A 22,394-nucleotide genomic window follows, 5' to 3' on the forward strand; every position below is an offset into this window, starting at 1 on the left:
TACATTATGTAGTTACACTGGTAGTTAGCGATTGACCTTTGTAAAGAAACACCACGCGTCTGCACACATCCAGTCCTGTAGTCTCTTTTTTTTATTTGGTTGTTAAGCAGGGCTTGAGCAACATGTCTACATTTTCCAGTGAAAGTGATAACATATTAACAAAAGCCTGCCCAAAATACCATAATTGTGGAAATACCTTAGACCAGGGGTCTCAGACTCAAATTGGTGGGGGGCCACATCAGTGACTGACAATTCATAGGAGGGCCGTTTTAACATTCAAGCACATTTAAAAAGTGGAAACCTGATGTAATTGATGCACTCAGACATTCTTCCCTTGAATATCAAAGCTCCTTTCTGTTTTATGTTGAACATATTGAAGGAGTAATTTAAATTAATCAAAAAAAAAATAATTAATTAGTAATCAAAAGTTTAACAGATAGCCTAAGACAGCAGAAAGCAGATTGGGTAACTTTAGTGACTTTATTGCCAATGGTTCTTCTCAATATCTTCCTTTTTTGTAAAACTACAACAAAGAGTGGAAACTTATGTATATACTATATGTATATTCACATTACTTCATTATCTTTTGATATTTGGACTGGAAACAAGACAAAATGACTAAGTAAGGAAAGCTTTTTTGCAGTGCAGCTATACATGACAACGGATTTAAAATTATTGATCCAAAAAAGGCGAGTGAATAAAAATGTGTCTTTAATCTCGCAATGCAAAGTAACTATACCACCGCTGCTTTACTTCTGTTATTAACCTTTTCACTGGTGAGTTTAAAAGATTCTATCTGGAGTTTTGTTATGCGATCATTATTTAGAACGTTCACCCTTATCAATTATTATCAAATATAAGAATTATTAAAAAGTTGAACAATTCATTCATTTATTTTCTTTTCCGGCTTAGTCCATTTATTAATCAGAGGTTGCCACAGCAGAATGAACTGCCAACTTATCCACCATATATGTTTTATGCAGCGGATGCCTTTCCAGCTGCAACCCATAACTGGGAAACACCCATACACACTCATTCACACATACACTACAGAGAATTTAGCTTACCTATTTCACCTATACCACATGTCTTTGGACTGTGGGGGAAACCGCAGCACCCGGAGGAAACCCACGGCAACACGGGGAGAACATGCAAACTCCACACAGAAATACCAACTGACCAAGCCAGGGCTCGGACCAGCAACTTTCTTGCTGTGAGGCGATTGTGCTACCCACAGTGCTGCCCCAAGTTAAATAATCACTATAAAAAATTATTGAAAATCAATCAATAGATTATATTGACAAAAACACTTTCAAAAGTCATGTTTTTTGTAGTTTTTATTGTAAACTACAACATTTTTTATGATTGCCATCCAATTATTAATTAACAGAGGTGTGGACTTGAGTCATGTGACTTGGACTCGAGTCAGACTCGAATCATAATTCGATCATCATAGACTCGACTTGACAAAATACAAAAAGACTTGCAACTCGACTTGGACTTTAACATAAATAACTTGTGACTTTCATTTGGACTTGCACCTATAGCCTTGTAAAGACTTGCTACTTCCCATAAAAAGCCCAAAGATAAAAAGTATGTTGACACGGACCACTCTATCTCTGTTTATGTGGCTGTGTGCGTGTGTGTGACAGAGAGCATGCGCGCATTCGGCACAACATCCAGTCAAAGTACCGTAGATTGTTTTGGTTCGACAGCCTACAACGTGACAACAACGTGAACGTGCCAGTTTGCGAAATGATATCGAAGATTGTTTCGTTTGGCTATAAAAACTACGAAGTGGTCAACAAAAAATGAATTGCAGTATGTAAAATATGCGGGTCGAAGATTACAGATGGAGATGCCACAACTTCCAACTTTGTTCGACACTTCAAGTTGCACAAAGAAAGGTAAGTTTTGAATGAATGTCAAGACTAACTTATCAGCTAAGTAATTTACTAGCTGCATGTTTATATCAATGAGACTGTACATTTCCCTAAAGTCACCTTTCAACACTATAATCTGCAAAACCCTGCTGGTTCATTCTAATCATGATTTGAGGTAGTGAATTGACGGTGCGCAATTGACAGTATTCTGACGCTCTCACGCCACACATCCATTTTCTCACGCACAAAAAATAATCCCTTGAAATATATATATATATATATATATATATATATATATATATATATATATATATATATATATATATACATATATATAATATATATATATATATATATATTATATATATATATATATATTATTATTTTATTTTATTTTTTTTGTGAACATGCATGGCGAAAAATAGGCACTGCTCATGCGCCGCTCACGCGTTGTGCAACAGGTGTTGTGCTGAGAAACGCACCCCTGCTGTAAAATGCACCCCTTTCACAGACTTTCATTGGGACTCTCAGTCTACATAAAAACCAAAGGCCATAATTGTTTAAAACATAATATGGATAAAGCAAAAACAATAAGTGAAACGCATTTTAAAATGCACTAGGTTTACAAATAAGGGTAAAAGAAAATCTGTAATCTTCTGTAAAGGAAGGGTTCACTCTCATTAGTGTCATAATGATGTTATTAAAAAATTATCAATTTAAGTTAATAGATGCACATTTCACAGTGGCTGCATTTTATGGCAGGGATAACAGCCTTTAATGTACAGTTGCCAGCACGCAGTGAGTCTTTGGAAGTCGACAAAACTGAAGTTTTGACAGTGCTGCGAGGCGAACGTGCTACCCACTGCACCACTGTGCAGCCACGTGAAAACATTGTTGGAAAAAAATGTTTGAAAACTTTAAAAAGGGCCGTTTTGCAAAACTGTGGATATTTTGTGACAAAGAGTTTTGGAGAGTCAGGACACTGATTTTTGGGGTGTGATTTTCTTTTATAAAGTGAAGACATGTTTAAAAAGGTTCTGGTTACACCTTTGAAAGTAGTTAAACATACTGAAAAGTATATTTTTTGAGACGATACATTTAAGTAAAGTAAAACTGTTTGGAAGACTATGTTTTTGATTCTCTCTTCATTCAAGTACATGTTTCGAGGGTGAAGGCATGGTTTTTAGTTTAAGGATATATTTTAGTTTTGCAACAATCATTTCATGTGAAGACAATTTCAGAAAGTTGGTTCAGATTTTCAGACCTGTTTTGCAACACAAGGTCAACTCTTTCTTTTGCAATATGCTGTAGAGACGAGATGCAGCACTGTTCAGCACTTTTTCACAAAATTACATTAGTATTTTTATGTATCTGAGCAATGTTCTTTTATAAAAAAGGTTTGTTTAATAAATACAGATCTTACAACCATATATAATCTGTATACATCTTATTGTTCTGTTAAAAAGACTCGAAAAGACTCGAAAGTCATAGGACTTTGGACTTGACTTAAGACTTGTTGGCCTTTGACTTGGGACTTGACTCAGGACTTGCCTCTCTTGATTTGGGACTTGACTGGGCACTTGAGGGCAATGAATTGAGACTTACTTGTGACTTGCCAAACAATGACTTTGTCCCACCTCTGTTAATTAACTTCTACACTGTAAACCCCACTGCTGTCATTACTAAAGATACTAAGTTAATATAACTTGACATTTCTTAAAATACAATGTTTTGGCATCAAAACTTAAACAGGTGTGTTTAACTTAATCATTAGGCAGCAAAAAACTTTAATTAATATTTTAAGTTCTCTGAACTTAACATTTCAATTTCTTTGAACGATTCTCTATGTCTCTGTTTAAAATGATTGGATGTGCTTGAAATTCTGCCTTGACAACCATGCTACTGTTTGGTCGATATATACAATGTGACACAAGGTGGTCATTTTGCTTGTGGTACTGAATTTTGCTGAAGCGCAGCAGGACAGAGGCACTACCTGAACCCATCTGATGAAAGAGAAAGTTAAATTAGTAAGTAGATATTTGAATACTTCTATTTTAGATACTTGGGTTCAAATATTCTATTTGGGTTTAGATATTTGAATATATATATCATATATATATATATATATATATACATATATATATATATATATATATATATATATATATATATATATATATATATATATATATATATATATATATATATATAGCATTAGGCTAACGACCCACCTCGTAAAAATTAGATGTTACGAAACACCCACGTGGTGCAGCTGATCATCAACTTCATATAAGTTGGAAGTAAGGAAAGAATATAAAAGCTGAAAAATGTGGAAGTTAATCTATTAGCCATTTTAAGTTATCTGTACTTAAACATTTAAGTTATCTTTAATTAAATATTTAGGTTATCTGTTCTTAAACATTTAAGTTATCTGTAATTAATTATTTAGGTTTTCTGTACTTAAATATTTAAGTTATCTGTATTTAAACATTTAAGTTATCTGTACTAAAACATTTAAGTTTACTGTAATTAAACATTTAAGTTAATTCAATGAAGAGACCACATTTGGTCAACTCAATTAATTAAGTTGTCGATTTCCCATTACTCAAACAAACTGGGGGAATCACTTTCCTCAAATCATTTGAGTAGTCGCAAATTGTTAGGGTTTACAGTGTAGCTGTTGAATGGTTTCAGAAGATTTGGAATTTAGTCTAAATAGACTGCTTTTATGATATACTTTATTTCCTTTTTCATTTTAAAAGCTACTGTCCCATGCAGTTGATAAGAACGATACATGGGTCATGATGGTAGGCAAATATTAACAGATTTTTTTGCACGAGGTTGGGGGGTTAAGAATTATTCCTTTCAGTGACATAATTTAGTGTGGACATTTTAATTTGTTTAGCAATTTTTTTTTCGCAACGACCATTCTTATTATTCCAAATCAGTAATTCATTCATTGCCATGAAGCATTTCTCTGGGGCAGATTTAGAGAGACAGTATTATTACTCTAACAAACACAAGGCTGGGTCATTGTAAATAGAGATGATATTGCTGAAACAGCTTCAGTCATAAAGTAAACAATAAAAAAACAACTATATATTCTCCTAAACAACAATGTAATGCTCTCTTGAAACAAACACCCTCAAAAATCCCTGGTGAAAGTGTGCATGAAATAACGATGAACCCCTACAGCAAGACAGATGTCTGACAAATCCCTCCCCCCCCCTATCCCCTGAAAGTGTTTACAATAGGCTAGTCACAGTCTCACGGCTAACATAGGTTCTTAAAACACACATACACACCCTAATGCGCACCAAACCTGGGGCACTTTTTATTATCAAGCGTAGAGGCAGTAAAACTGCCTAATTAAAACATGAATATTTCATGAGCTCTGGAGAGCTGTGGACGGGGCCACGAGCTTGCATTGGCAACGTTAGGAGAACAAGAGCACGAGAGAGAAAAAGATACAGAAACCGACAGACCATCCGTCCAGCAGAGATAAGCACTGTGCTTATCCTTTTCAGAGCAGTGGGAGCAGTTTTATAAGTCATACACTAAAAATGTGTGTACCCCTGGTGGCCAAACATGTTCATAACACACACCCCCACACGTAGTGACAGAGTGCCGCCTGCACAACCATTTTCAGCTATCCACAATGAAATGGCTCAGCATGAAACGGGCAGACTAGTGTGGAGGACTGTGTGTGTGTGTTCACTGAAAAAGAGACATGACTATAACAAAACAGTGATGAGTTAAATCTTGCTATTGCCACTTAAGACCAAGATCTGTGAACTATGAGGGCAGTCACTTTAAATTTCTTCATTTAGCAACATCACAGCCAAGCTATTATCGACACCGCTTTCAAATCAAAGCACCTTGCTGAGAAATAACAAGTGTGTGCTTTCATCTAGCTTAACCAAAGCTCTCTGAGACACATCGGTCTCAAACAGCGAAAAAGTGCAAGTCATGAGGATAGTATTTTCTCGTCTGCTTTGTCGTCGTGTCACACCTGAAATTCTCTCCCAGCTTTTTCTCACTCGACTCCTTTTTTCCATTCTGCCTCTCAAATCCAGCCCATAATCTGTCACTGCTCTAAGCTGCGAGAGATGAAACTACTCATCACCCATGATGCCTCTGAGCAATGGGTCACATTCACACAATAGACACGCCTTTAGCATTTTAAGATGGGACGCACGCTCTCTCCCTCGCGTGTCCCTTTATTTAACTCTCCTTTTCCCTCTTAGGAACTAAAGAGAGGTGGGGTACTTCCACCTATGGGGGATGTGGGAAAATAGAGGCTACACATAAAAAGAACAGCCAGCCATTAAGACTGGGACTGGGGATATCCATTGAGGGTTCAAGAGAGTAGCATCGTAATGATGCACAGCCTGTCAACTCATCTTTCTTTTGCCTTTCTGCTCTGGCTACCTCCGATGGGCGCAGTTGGACATTTCTGGCTCACCTCCCAAGCTTATGATCAATTTGTGAGATGTTCTCTCATTATAACACTTCACGTCCACCTATTCATATGCCTTGCTTGTCTTATGGTCCATTCATAAGCAATACGTTGCGTGTACATGCATTAGATAAAAGTCTTTGACTCTGAGGGGTCTTTAATAGTTTTAAAAGTGTAAATATCCTTTTTTAAATGCACTCTTTGAAGAGACTGCAGGGAGATCTGAGAGACCGCAAAATCCGTCCCAGGAGGTATGTTTTCCACCAGAGGCCGCTGTGTATGCTTTTTGAGATCACGAATTTCTCTCGCAAGTGCCATTCGCACCTGCTGTTCTCACATAAATCCACCAGAGGCCTCTTTTGACTAACTGTTTGACTGACTGAATGACTGACTGACTGACCGACCAATCGACTGACCCACCCTCCTTCTTCCCTTAACCCAATCAATTGTATTGATTCACCCGCCAACCCACTTCTTTAAACCCAACCAGCAACTTTCAAAAGCAATCCAGAAAAAGAAAAGCCCTCAGCTGATTTTTACCACGTTTTCAGATTTTACCACATTCTCACCCTGTTGTTTACTTGTTTACTTTATTTTTTGGATTCTGTTTTTGTCTTACCTGCTTCCTGGAACCGTTTTTCACAGAACTCGAAACCCATTGTCATGGGTAACTCCTCTCTGCGTCTCAAGTCCGCCGATGCACATGGTGAGCTAACTGGACAAACTGGCTACAGCGAGAAGGCTGTCCATACTGAAGTAAGTTGTCAGCTGGTAAGCGCGAAAAGGAATGGTGACATACCGCCCCATAGAATTCGTTTAAAAAATGAAATGCAGCCATACGTACTTCTGGCTACATAATATGTGGTCTGCAGAAACGTATTTAGGACTACATTTTCAGAATGAGCCTCTGTTGTTAAAAACAGTACAAATTCCCATTTGAAACCTTCACAAAGTCACAGCCTGAAAAAAAACTTGCAAAATGATTCATTATAATCCAGACTCAATATTGCATATATTCACGATGTAACTATTGCAAATGATCTCGTTGCAATTTCGATGCTGAAACAATATATTGTACAGCCCTAATCTGCAACAAAAAAAATATGTTCAGAATTGTCTCTCGTGAATGTCTCCATATTGCAAGGCATGTTCCTTTGGAAGTAGGTGGTTGTGCAGATGTTTTTTTAATTATATAGATGTATTTACAGGCACTGCATAATATCACCGTTCCTGCTTCAGCCATGGTATGGCAGCCAATGCTCATTGATTATTACACACTGGAATAAGACTATAATTCCTAGCCATAAATCCTTAAATAACAGCAACTTTTCTTCTTCTGTCTTTGTAAACAATGTAACTACAGAAAAGTCAAGCTTTAAAATAGAAAAATTATTAAAACTCTTTGGTAATTTTACTTTTTTTGGCTAACGGTCTAATCCAATTTAATGATCTATGCTAACCAAAGCTAAAAGTGATCCTGTCTGACCCAGAGATCAGCTGAGTAGAAAAATTTTGTTTAACTCTAGCAAAGTTGTCAAATGAACCTATTTAAAAAAATAAATATGCTCAGTGTTCCTTTAACATAATACATGTTTATATTTTTCAGTGAATGCTTTTAGTGTTTAGTTGTTTTTTTCAGTCAGTTTTAACCACTCTGAGCTGTGGAGCTCTGAACAGTTTTTTTTACCAAACAGGAAAGAGATAAAAAGAAGAAAAAAACAGCATAAAGTCCACAAAAAGGTCACACAGTGCATTGGCTGAGTGATCTTCCAGCCCAGTGGCTACAGCCTCTCGTAGGGCTTGGGTTTCTGTGCCACATTCAGTCTTGGAAAAGAGATCACATCATAGCACTGAACTCAGTAACCGGCCCCATTTCTTTCCTAATAATCAATCGCCAAGAGCAGCACCACCACTATCCTGTGACACTCCCAGAGCATGTCTGCCGCATCAACTCTCCCACGGGCCGATCCAATATCCCTATCTGAACCCTCGCAGGATCACACATGGCGCCAAGAAGCCAAGGTCACCTAGCTAGGACACATCAGCTGAAACCTAAAACTCCTTTTATCTCCCTTCTCTATTTTTTAACCTCCATCAGTTCTCTCTGAACTCTTGTTGTGTATCTTCAGCTTTGATTCTTTTGTTACTTTGCTTCCAATTATGACAAGCTACTAACCCCACAGTGGTAGAACAACCCCTTTTTCAATTCAATAACAATCAAACCATGCTGAATTATGTCTTACCGCTATTGTCAGTTTCAGACGTTCCTTCTTTCACAACAGGAATGCAGTTCTCCAAGAAGACCCCATCTCGGTAGCATCCATTGGTTTCTTTGTCTGGGGGAGGCTGGTCCCAGCATTGGCATGGGGTCTGCATGATGCCACAGGGTCGGGTGGAAGAACTGTAGGTCAGACAGTCCTCCAACCACTGGCAAAGCATTTGACAGGCAGCCATGCTGGGGTTACGCTTCCCAACCACAAGATACTCCACCTTAAATTCCCCATCCCCATTTCTAGACCCGGCGCCTACTCTGGGCAGCCCTTTCCGGATCTGCAGGAATTGTTTCCCGGCTTCCAAGAAGGCAACATGGGTAGAGGCATCGCACAGCTTCACCACCTCATCAAAGCTTTCCATTCCGAGGAAGGTCCGAGTCGTCTCTAAGAAGGAGTCAAACTGGAAGGTCCGGTGCTGCCGGGCAATGCAGTCTCTAGTTGGTTTTGTGACTTTGATGAAAATGGTGTAGCGCCGTGGATCAGGGTTCTGTAGGGTCCAGGTGCAGGGCATGCTGGGAAATGCAGAAGACGAGAGGAAGAATCCAAAGAAGCGGCTCTGGACTAATGTGGAGCAGCTGTCAGTCTCCGGACCAGAGGGGGCAGCGTTGAGCATGTCCATCCGCAGCAGTTGAAGAAGAGGGAACAGCAGGATCAGCGATGAACAGTTACCTAAGAATTTTGATATCATGGCTGTTAACAGCAGAAACGAGTGAGGCTGAAGATAGCGAAGCCTTATTTTTGTGAGCTTTCTTGTAAATTTAGGATCGACAGCCTCGTTTTGTTGACTTGCCGATATTCTCTGATGTTTGCAGAACCGTCAGCTCAGGATGAGACGGAACCTTGGCTCATTGATCCAGTTTGCTGTCCATGATGCCAGACGCCCTCAGAGAGATCTGCAAGATTAGAGAAGACAGAAAAAAGACTATGAGCCAGATGGGAAAACAACAGCAATTATCCATTGACCAGATAAGAGTGAGCATAATAACTTCAAAAGTGTGTAGACACTGACATGACTGACTTTGGTACTTAGAAATTACCACGCTGGGCTATATCGATCGAGAAGTGCCGCACCTGCGCTTCACATTCAAAAGAACTCTTTGTTCCCCATGAAGCAGTCACTTTCTACAAAAAACGTCACCCTCAATCTTGTATTTCATCAGTGAGCTCAATAATTTGTCCAATTATGGGGCAATCAATTACAAAAATATGAACACCTGCTGTCATTCATTATTTCCAGTGCATTTGCTTCATGCCAAAATGATCAATAGCCTCAGTCCTCAGCAAATCATTAGACTAAAAGCGGCTGGATCATCTCTCAGTCGGCCCGGATTGTCATTCTTTTCTCTGACAATTCAGTGTCTCGTGCAGTTTTACAGCACTTAAAGGCAAGAAATATGTGAGGTCACATGCAAGAGCAGTAGACAGACATCTTGGAGACTATTCTGATGTAATCCCAACATTTCCATGTACCATTAGTCACTTTACAAAATGAGCACCCATGCACCAGGCTCACCCCGAGAGACATATACCATTCACGAAGATACCATGCCGATTTTACTCTAGGTTAATCATCCTTATCTAAAGACATTAGCTTTGTTCATCATATTCGGCATGCTAAGAAATGAGACGAACCCAGGCAAGGGAAAGAGTGCACTGAGTCATAAGGGTTTTACTAAATACTGAAGGATTCTGGAAATGGATGAAGAAAAATGGGAAGCTGGTGTGATATTTATAATGATCAGTATTACTTTAATATATGAAATAAAAGTGTTCAGCAAATGTGATGTGATCCTTCCTTTCTCTTTTCTATATATATTGTTATATGTTTTATATACCAGTTAATATATAACATTTATACAACAGTTCTGTTTGGTTCTTGAATCTGATTGGCTGATAGCTGTGCGCTATTCTGCAAATATAAAACAGCATTCATCCAGCCTCTTCACCCTTGTGTATTACCCCGCCCACATACAGCAACAAGCAGAGGACACTCTACAGTTTGAAAAAAAATGCTGCTGTTGGGCAACATAATGTACTTTTGAGGCTTTTTTAGTTGAGAATGTAGTTGTTTAGATTGCAACTGTGCAGTTTATTTATGAGGATAGTGCCTATTTTAAATATTTATAATTTCAGAGACAGCACATCAGCAGCCATTAGCCTGTCATTGAGCAGAGCAAAGATGGTTGACATTGTCCATCCACAAGATGGCAACAGAGACCGCATAATAACCCCGTAGAAGATTAAAACAGCGTAATTTGTAACTACAGCCGATCAAATCATTATTAAACCGGTAAGTGGTAAGTCGATCTCTCTCTTTTGTATGTTGTAGTGCTGTATTTATACAATAGTAATTGTAGCGTATTGAGTGTGAGATGGGACTCAAATATCAGGAATGTATGTATTTTGTGTTGGCCACTCTCTCTATAAGCCTGAGTTACTTTTTAATTGGCCATCTGTTTGTTTAGGAGTCTCCTGTTTTTGTTACTGCAGACTAGTTGAGTAAAAAGAAAGAAAGAAGAAATGCCTGCATGAGTTTAGCGTTTTTTCTTATCACAAACACAAAAGTACTTGTAGTGTTTGTGCTGCTTTGGCTTTTTTGGGGATAATTATTGTGATTTCCCGATTGCAACATAGAAATACTGGGAAATCTCTGTAGACTGATGGCATTTCATGCCGTTCAGCCTTATAATCTTAAAATGTAAGCAAAATCACCTGTTTTGTCATCATTTTAGATATTACGCTAGAGAATCATTCAAATACTAGCTCTAAAGTGACGTTGGTGAAATAGCAATGGTTTCTGGAAGAAGGAATGGCGGAAGAAAGTAGTTCCTCATACAAAAGGGTTTGTAGACTCGTGTTTGGTTTTCTTTTTTTAAACACATAATTATGCCATCATGTGTTGTATACACACAATATCATACTGGTAGAAGTGCGATATGGCTATATATCATCACTGGGATACAGCCATATCACACTGCTACTCTTATGATATTGCTCATGTAAACCAGGGTACTGTCAGATTTTACTGAAACACACTTGAAAATGGCAATATGAAAATGTGTGGGTGAGATTGATGTGTGTGTCTGGGAAAGTGTGCATTCTTTACTAAAAGAATGAAACCAAAAGATTTTTAACAACAGAAATGAATACAGTTTATCGAATGTGCAAGAGTAAGTGGATTCGAGTTGTTCATTTTTGCACTATTTTGTGTTAAGTCATGCAATTCACAACTGAATCGGTTTCTTATTCTATATTTTATGATGATTCATTCATGCATTTTAGTTAATTTTACATCGAAACAACCTATGATTATAGTTGATTAAAGTTTCATTTTCAGTGAGCTTTGACATGTTAGCAATGTGTTTTTATTATAACCATTTTGTATGTAGCTCAAACCAAAAAATCAAACTGAATTAAAAGTGGATTATTATAATTATAGACTTTCATCTTTTGGACATAACAATTACTAAATCAATTCCTATTCAAATTTCAGTGAAAGATGACAACTCATGCCCAACTGAGACTGGTTTCTCTTAAGGTTTTTTCCTTTACTTTTGTCAATTGGTGAAGTTTTTTCCTTGCCACTGTCGCCACTGGCTTCCTTGGTTTTGGACTTGTGGAGCTACGCATCGATGGATTTGCTCTTCAGCGTTTGGACTTTCAATTAAACCACACTGACTTGAACTAAACTTCATCTCTGAAAACGGGACTGACACTGTTTCAGTTGACTAGAACTTCTATGTTAAGCTGCTTTGACACAATCTACACTGTAATAGCGCTATAGAAATAAAGATGAATTGAACAACTTGTAACTTAGATAAGGTCTTTAAAATAAGAGTTTGGATTTTTTGTGACAAATTGAAGCCCTCAACCTCTCTCATCACAGACTATCTCATCACATTTTGCAGACCAAGTAGCACAACCTGGGGTAAAAAGCAGACCAGAACGCAGTATGTGGCTGACAGCACAGGTGGTTTCTTTTTTTGTGTGCAAAAAAAAAAGCTCCAATTGATCACAGCATGACCTCAAACATTGCCTTGCGCACACACACAAACACAATGGCAGAAATCTGCTTGGTACTAGATAAGCTGTGTTCAGGATGCTCACAGCAAAAGTCTTTTACTGAAAGAGTGGGTGTTTTTTTGAACAGAATAAACAGTGCTTTTAATGCCAGTGGTATCCGTAATGAAGCTGGAGGGTGTAATCATCTAATCCGTGGCTTAACTTAGCCTTGACGTTAACCAGGACATTCTCAAGGCTGAAGCTCATATAGCTCTACTGATGCAGGGATGATAAGTCAACTGCTTTCTTCTGCCACAAGAAATTTTGCTATCCCAGCATGCACTGGAAAAGTTCTGTGAGTTTCGCGAGGTGGCCGGATCATTACAGACATGTCTTGTTTATTGATCAGCAGCAGTGACACACCGAAAACTGCTATTCGGTTAATTGAGCCCTCGCTTTACCACACCGTGTTTCTCTGGGAGGACAGAAAAGCTTTACAATGGATATCATGGATAAGAAAAGAATACACTAGAGTCTGGTAAGAAAATAAAACAAAAAACATAGATGAGTCTGGTTTTAGTTCATTCAATGAAAGTCGGTTCCAAAACAACATTGGACTCCATTAACTTTCTTTGTATGGATGACAGAAGCATTTTTTTTCTTCACTGTTTTGTTCCTTAGATAAAGGAAAGTCATACAGAGTTGGAAAGAGATAAGGGCGAGTAAATAAAAAACACTGCATTTTTAAACCTTTTCTTTGGCCTTACAGACAAAATCGAAACCAGCCCTGATTACACCAATCCATGAAAACAGCTAAAAGCAGGTTATGTTACATACCAGCAAAAAGGTCAAGTTTAAGGATATGCAATCAGATAATCTCAGCTTTTGGTTCTAAATAAACCAAACTAACTTTCAGTGATTTCAAGCTGCCAAACAACTTATACTCTAAACGTAACCTGCTGTGTTTTTTTTACAACATTCATTAATATTTTAGTTAGTTTCCAATAAAACACTATGTAAATATATTTTGTACTGCAGTTCACTTTTATTTGCTCTTATTGTATATAAAGTTTTAACCAGATAACAAAATTCATTCACAATTACGCCATAGCAATACCACATGTCAGCCAGAATTCAACCAAATGAACCAGAACTGATCCTATTCTGGACCACAGTTTGCTTTTATTTTGGCTCAGATCTGGCAAACACCAGACACTTACATCCAACCCACATAGCCAGAGGTTACTGTGCTGAATATTTGGCAAAAGTGGCCCACATATGTTTTAAGATAACTGGGCCACATTTGCCATATTTTCTCTGGGCCACTTTAGACTTACAGCCACATTAGCTTGAGCTTCCTGTGCCAAATATTTGCCAAAAGTGGCCCACATATTTATAATAACTGGCCTACATTTGCACCTACACATGTGAGCCAGTTTGGGTTTAGACTCAGCTTACTCTTAAATGTCTATGCCATATTTTTGCCAACTGTGACCAACATTTGTCCTGTCATTTGGGCTATATTTAACATTTTCCACAAGGGGCCACATTAAAGGCTGATTTACATTTCTGCGTCATGAAGCGCACGCGTATGCTACAGCGCAGCCTACGCGTGGATGCATAGCCCTCGCAGTGGCCGTCGGCGACGCTGACGCGCACCTCTCAAAAAATGTAAGTTCACATCGCAACAACACGTGGCGCAAGCTCTGTAATTGGTCGGCTTGGTGTGGACGAGTGTGGAGTCTCGTGAAGGAGCTCCGGATGGGGACTGTTGTTTTGTGTTTACCTTATGATCAAAGTTGTTGCACGTCCGCTGATTCCAGCCTCAAAATGAGCCGTTTGAGCCACTTGTACATTAAGGTAGCATTCAGAAACAAAACACCACACCAGCGAAGAAACTTGACACTGAGGAACATACTGCCAGCGTTTCTGAAGTGTTGTTGCAGAGCAACAGAAACAGCGCGCAGAAATATAAACTAGGCTTGGTTTACATACAGATTGCACTGTACCATAAGTGCCAAATCCTTGCCTTAAATGGCCCATACTGTATATGGATTGGACACTTTGGCACCCTTTTGCCATTGTACAGGCTCACGTTCCTTTTGTCTGGGCCGAAAGAAGACAACCAGTGCTGTATAACAGCCTAAAATGGCCCATATTTGTATGCCATCTGGGTACATTATCCTGCAAGCACAAGCTGTTTATTTTTTCATTAATTGTTAAAGTATAATTTGCATCAATAACCAACAACATATGCCTTGTTCACAATAATAATTAAAAAAAATCTAGGATTTAAAGAGATTTTTTACCCAAAAATGAAAACTAACTCGCTATTTGCTAACCCTTAAGTGTTTTCAAACTTTCATTCATTCATTTTCTTTTTGGCTTAGTCCCTTTATTAATCTGGGGGTCGCCACAGCAGAATGAATCGCCAACTTATCCAGCACGTTTTACACAGTTTATGCCCTTCCAGCTGCAACCCATCTCTGGGAAAAATCCATACAAACTCATTCACACACATACACGGACAATTCAGCTAACCCAATTCACCTATACCGCATGTCTTTGGAATGTGGGTGGAAACCGGAGCACCCGGAGGAAATGCAAACTCCACACCGAAATGCCAAGTGACCCAGCCAAGACTCGAACCAGCAACCTTCTTGCTATGAGGCAATCGTGCTACCCACTGCGCCACCGTGACGCCCCAGTTTAAAACTTTTATGAGTTTATTTTTATTTTCATTGAACACAAAAGAAGTTATTTTGAAATATGTTAAAAAACCTGTAACCATTAAACCATTGTAACATGTCTCTTTTGTGGTTAATAGAAGAAAGGAACTCAAATGGTCAGACTTTGATTGAAGATTATCAAAAATTTTTTCAGTGGATTATCTGAAGTAACTAATTGTTAGTGAATTGATTAATTGTTCATGTAAAAAAACAACAATGTGTGCTATAAAAATAATTATTGTGCATTTTGATTTTACCCTGACTTTAAGCTGAAGTAAACCAAGGCATGCAAAATGTATTTCTTATTAAAAAAAATTATTAATTCAGAGTTTAATTTTGGAGCAGCAAGATCTGAAATGTCATGCTTGTGTGAATGGAAGTCAATGGAAGGAAACGTGCACTGTGACCGCTCCTTTAAGCATACTCCAAGTCAATGGCGTTCACACTTGAAAGCGTTTCCTAATCTGTCACTCTCACATATGTGTCAAGTGTGTCAAGATCGCTTCCATGCTGTCAAGCCATTATGGAAACACCGCCTGCTTATCACGCACTGCTATCTGAATATGTTGAAAAACTGCCCAAAGCAGAAAAAAACTAGTGTATTAGCACTTATTTCAGGAAGGTATATAGATAAAAAGAGCAAAGATGAAAAATCCAGGTTGAAAGATTACACCATGACTAGAAGAACCACATTCATTAAACATAATTGATGCCGTTGAGAATAATCATGATGCATCCAACCTCTCTAAAAACCCAAACCCCCTTCTTTCAGATGGTCTGTTACTTTGTGTTGAGGTCTGCATGCTGTTTCATTATCTGTCAGCGTGCAATCATCTGTAAATGGCGCTCAAGTATCGCCGTTAGTTTGCACAGAAACACCGGGTAGGGGGAAAAAGCTGCAGGAGTCAGAAGACGAATAGATGAGAAAATGAGCAACAGATAAAGGGAAAGAAGCGAGAGAAGACAGCCTGTCGTTTCTCATGGGTGCTCTCGTTCATCGGTGTCTCTTTCTGTGCTCCGCCCCTTATTTTTTTTTTTTCCCTTCCTCTCAAATTAAACAGCTACAATGACACTCCGGCGAACAAGGTTATTTGAGCAAAGCAGAAGGCAACAAGCACTGCTGCCTCTTTCAAGACCAACCTCATTCTCCTCTATTTGCGCTCCGGCATCTGTGACAACAAGCGCTAGGCCTCACGCGGTCGCCGAATTAAAGAGATAATTATCTGTCTCTGGTGATGAATGTGTTTACCGTGCTAAATGCCAGGCCTTCTTTCATCAACTTACAAACCGTTGCTTTTCCTATCAGACAAAGTACAGGATGAAGAGGGATCTTGCATCAGAAAACAGTTAATGTCAAATGGAGGTTCTTTCGCACTTAAAAAGTCCTTCTGAGTCCTCATTCGCTCACTCTCTCACTTTACTTCAGCTTAGCTTTCTAAGTCCGAGTTTGAATATGTAAAATGTTTGGTAAAAGAAGCTGTGGTTGCAATGATTTTACTGTTACAAATATACGCTTGAAATTTCTATATTTTACGGTAATCTACTCTCAAAAAATATTTTAGCTACTTATTTAAAATGAGTGGAATCAACACAATTCTTGAGTTTTTTCAGGATAACTTAATTTTTTATGTTAAATCTACTTAAATTTGAAAAAAAAAAAAAAAACAAGTTAGCTTAAATGATTTGTGTTGGAACAACATGAATAAATTGTGTGGGACCCTGCATTTTTTCCAGTGCACACTAAACAAATGGTTTTGTTGCTTGTTCAAACTACTTATTTAAAATCAGCTGAAACAACACAATGTGAGATTTTTGGGGTGACGAATTAAATGTTTTATGTTCCATTGACTTAAATTTTTTAAGTTAACTTAATCGATCTGTGTTAGGACTAGGGCTGTCTTGATAATAGAATTTGTTTCTGATCAATAGGGCCAGACAGAATCTGCGGACATTTTTTGCTATTTCTGCGAAGAATTTTGTAAAAATTTGCAGGTTTGTGGATTGATTTTAGGAGTATCATAAATAAAAACTTAATTTATGAAATCAAAAAATTATAATTTTTTAATTTTAATTCAGTGTTTACAATGCAAATCCAATTAGTCCACTTTTTTGGTAAACAAAGCAAGTCTCTCATATAATATCTCTACTAAAAGACTTTTCAAACTGTATTGTAAATAAATCATATGAACATTTTAATATTACTATTATTATATCATAATTTTATTAGCAAAATGAATTTAAAAACTGAATAAATATAAATTTACACACATGATGGGCTAAAAATCTGTGGAAACCTGTGGATGTCTGTGCGCGCAGATTCCGTGTGGGCCTACTGATCAGTACAGAAATTTTAAAAACCATTTTCATTTCCCGCAAACATTTGAGCACTCTTTAAGCTGTGTCAGATTATAGACAAACCAGCTGATCATTGTGATTTTGAAATGCTCCACCATCCTTGTAGCTGTGTTTACACTCAGTAAACAGCAGTGAGTTCGGTCAACTGATGACCTTCATGGCCAATTACAGTTATTTCTGTTGAGCATGTGAACACAATGGCAAATCAGCGCTGTTTAAGAACGTGCTCAACACGCTTCAATGTTAGCGGAAAATTGACTTTTTAAAATTTCAGTATCGATTGATACCAAATTCTAGTATCGTGACAACCCTAGTTGGGATGACATGAATGAATTGTGTGGAACCCTGCATTTTTTACCATGTACTGTATTTCATTGATTTGTTATGAAGAACTAACACCTACACATCATCCTTTTGTTTCACAGAGATCAAAACAACCATAATCATGTGGGGATGAGAAAGACAAATAGTATGATCACAAACAAATTTTCCCACAAGCAGAGAAGCATACTAATTTATAGAAGGCTCTATATGTCATTAACACAACTGCTAAAAAGCATCATGGTAACACACATAAAATAATGTTACACATATTATTTATCAAAATTAGATATAGCACAAAAATCTATAGTACATAACTGATGACAAAAAACAACATCTAAAAAGTACCATAATAATGTCAAGTATTGAGTGGTGAAGTGGTGGGTGTGTGTGTGAACGTGAGAGTTTATGGGTGTTTCCCAGTATTAGGTTGCGGCTGGAAGGGCATTCAAGGGCTGAAACAGTTGGCGGTTCATTCCGCTGTGGTGGCCCCTGATAAATAAGAGACTAAGCTGAAGAAAAATTAATGAAAATTACTGTTAAATAGTTTGCTGATTTTTATTGTCGCAATTTTACCTTTTTTTCCATTCAAATCACTGAAATTTTTCCACAGTGTTCTACCGCATTAAACAACTCATTCTCATTATTTCCTCACCAACTATGGAAGCACTGTTTAAGGAGAATGGACTGTTTTTGGAGCTTGGCTATATGTCTTTGTGATATGGAAAGATAAGTCTTTTCTGCTTAAAATCCATTTATTTGTTCCAAGAAAGAAAAAAAGTATAGTTCAATAGACGTTTGTGTGGACTATCATTTTAATTTCAACATTCAATGCTTCCTAGGGTAACTTTAAGCTCCCTGAGTTAAACTTAAGCTATGTAAACAGATCAGAAGTAGCAGTATGCCTTATCTGTGCTGTCTCAAGCTCTCTGTGAACTATGGGATCAGAGCTTGGCAGGGAGATTTACAGAACAAAGGTAAAACCTTTAAGTTTAAAATTAGGAGAAGGGATAAGGAAAGAGATCTTTGCACCCATAAAAACACTTTTTTGTACGATATAGTGAGAAATACAGAATTCTAAAGCTCTTGCCAGACAGTGTTATATTGAAATTCATTGTACTTCTTGTTCTCCATAATTATTCATCACATATTGCTTAGTATACAGAATCTGTTTACCTCACAAGAAATTCTTATAAATTCTTAACCTAAGGTCATACTGGGTGACATCGAATGTGGTTGTTAGGGAAACCTCCACAATATACCTTTACTTCTACCTTTACTTTATTTATATATCTATATATCCATATATATATATATATATCTATATATCTATATATCCATATATATATATATATCTATATATCCATATCCATATCCATATATATATATATATATATATATGGATGGAGATTTATACAGTACTCCGCATATACAAGTACACCCCTCACAAATCTCTCATTTAAATGAATATTTTCTACAGGATGCTTTATAATATTCTATTTGTGTATATAGATTGGTTAAGTCAGTACTGAAGCCAAAATCTGGAGCAAATCTAACAAAATAACTTACTATAATGGTCAAAAATTAGTAGCTCAAATTTACATTTTAAATATTTACATTTAAATACTAAATTACATTTTCAAAAAGAGCAAAAATCTAGAGAAACAAAAAAATATGTACAATTTTGTTGAAATGTTTTTTGCATGAATTTAAATGTATTATCTTTTAATTTCTAAAGATGTTCTGTGACTAAAATATTATTTTTATAAATATACATTAATAAATCTGTTTCGTTTAAATGCACCAGTGTATATTAGCCATATTCACTAAGCAACAGATAAAGATATTTATTTTAAAAATGGGATGTACTCAATTATGCTGAGCATTGTATATATTTTTATATGTTAATGTATATATTATACCAAATGTGATGAAAACAAGCCCACTAGCTTGTCTTCAGAGGGAGAAATGTGAATTCACGAGAGATCCAAAAATGATGGCTTACTTGCAAAGGTGGTGTTTATTTACAGTGCCAAAAAGCCCATCCACAGTGATCCACAGATTTATCAAGTGCAAAACAAACTAAAATCTAAAAGTACCAAAGAAACAATAAACAGGAAACATAAAAATATACTCCAAATATATGCTTATACACAAAAATAATAACAACAGGTATCCACAACATACGAGTTTGCTTGAGGCACCACAGTAGCACTCGTCCATCAAATTAGTAAACAAGCAATGTTCTGGAGTTGGGATCTGGCTTATATAGCCCAAACTCCCGCCCATTTTGGGCTATACCATTCCCAGGTAAGTATCACATTTAACAAACACACAAACATTGCAAAGCTTAACATTTAATCCACATGCCACATTAACACATAAACAGAAAAATGTCCAGTATATATAATTAACAATGAAACACAAACATTTTAATAAAAAATAAACACATAATACACACTTCATAAACACAAAACACCTATTCACAAACTTAATAGTTTCATCAGCTACCGGTCACACTGCGCATGCACACACAATGCCTTGTATTCATTTACAAGCGCTTTCACTTTCAATGTGCTCGGTTTGACCATCGCGACTAGAACAACACAGACAACCACCAAACGAAAAAGACGACACGACAGGTGAATATATATATATATATATATATATATATATATATATATATATATATATATATATATATATATAAAAATATGAATATATATTTAAATGAGGTGTCACAGTGGCACAGTGGGTAGCACGATCGCCTCACAGCAAGAAGGTCGCTGGCTAAGTTGGCATTTCTGTGTGGCATTTGCATGTTCTCCCTTTGTTTCACCACAATCCAAAGATATGCGGTATGTTGAACAAGCTAAATTGGCCATAGTGAATGTGTGTGAATGCAAGAGTGTATGGGTGTTTCCCAGTGTTGGGTTGCGGCTGGAAGGGCATCCGCTGCATAAAACATATGCTGGATAATTTGGCGGTTCATTCCGCTGTGGCAATCCCTGATTAATAAAGGGACTAAGCCGAAAAGAAAATGAATGAACAAATGAATATATTTAAATTTGATTGATTGATTGATTGATTGATTGAACATGGTGTAAGATAAACGCCCAAAGATAAAATGTCCTTGCATTTTACTCTACTATATAATACAGCAGTTGGGTTTATCCATATTTGTCCAATTGATTGATCTATCAATAGATCAACTGATTGATTGGATGGCTCTTAAAAGAACACACAGATTTTCCCAGTTTCATCATTGTCATTAGCCAATCAGTGACATCATTTCCATTGGCTCAGAAGTGATTAATCACATGGCGTTTATGGCTCATGTGCTTAGCTCCAATGCTCCTCTGGTAGAAAAGACTCCAGTGACATACTTCCACATGTTAACCGCTGAGATGAATGGGAACGCTAACAGCTTTCTCCAGGTACAACAGACCTTGACCTAAACCAGACCTGTCGTTTCCTAATGCAAAACGCAAACCTATCGCTCACAGGTGGCTCAGAGACAGCCAGAGGTCGACATCATGATTTGATGAGACAAGGAAGTGGAGATGGACAGACTGGCAGGGGATGGAGAGAGTGCTAAAAGGACAAATGTCGAGGGGGAAGAGGGAAAACTGAACATCTGTTTGTGTGATGATCTAACAGGCTGTGTCTGCATGCTCTCTTTCCCCTGGCACGCCTGCTCTCACACTGTTTGTTTTCTCTGTCATCTCTGCCACAGACTAGCACTTACCTGACGCTAATTTCAATTAGGCGTCTAACTGTCTGTAGAAATGAATAAAGCTGAAGAGCCACATCAGAGACAGACTGTAGGAGACAGATAAAATATGAACAAAAGGACAGGTCCGGGAAGCCCACATCAAGTATTTAGTAGGATCTTGAACCAGGTGCACGCTGTGCTTTTTTAAAAACATGTCCTTTACGATTGTTGCAGTTCAATTTGTGTGATATGAGTCCATTGAGATCTACTGTAAAAGCCAAGGCAGACATAAGCAGGTTTTATGGGAGACAATAGATCTTAAGGTGCTTTTAAAACACTAATCTATACTTCAGCCATCCATTCATTGGGCTTTCTTTCTTTCTTTCTTTCTTTCTTTCATTCTTTCTTTCTTTATGCATCCATTCATCCATTATCTATCTGTGTTCATTCATCAAATCGTTTTTTTCTCTTTCTTTCTTGGTCCATCCATCCATCCATCCATCCATCCATCTATTCATCCATCCATCCATCCATCCATGCATCCATCTGTCTATTAATATTTCATTCATCCATTCATTGCTCCATTCTCTTATCTTTTATTTTGGTTCACCCCTTATCTATCTGTTCATTCACCAATTCATTGCTTCGTTCTTTTCT

At 37.4% G+C, this 22,394-nt stretch overlaps 1 protein-coding gene across 1 annotated transcript in view; it reads right to left on the bottom strand.

Annotated features, from left to right (window-relative positions):
• Positions 1-8,574: 8,574 nt before the first annotated feature.
• Positions 8,575-22,394, bottom strand: part of LOC130243062 (adhesion G protein-coupled receptor B1-like) — a 50,812-nt gene continuing 36,992 nt past the window's right edge. Inside the window, exon 2 of the mRNA XM_056475101.1 lies at positions 8,575-9,508. Within this exon, the coding sequence (XP_056331076.1) occupies positions 8,575-9,303 (729 nt within the window). The 5' untranslated portion in view covers positions 9,304-9,508. The remainder of the gene's footprint in view (positions 9,509-22,394) is intronic.

Source organism: Danio aesculapii, chromosome 16, assembly GCF_903798145.1.
Source record: "Danio aesculapii chromosome 16, fDanAes4.1, whole genome shotgun sequence".
In the NCBI taxonomy this organism is placed as follows: Eukaryota; Metazoa; Chordata; class Actinopteri; order Cypriniformes; family Danionidae; genus Danio; species Danio aesculapii.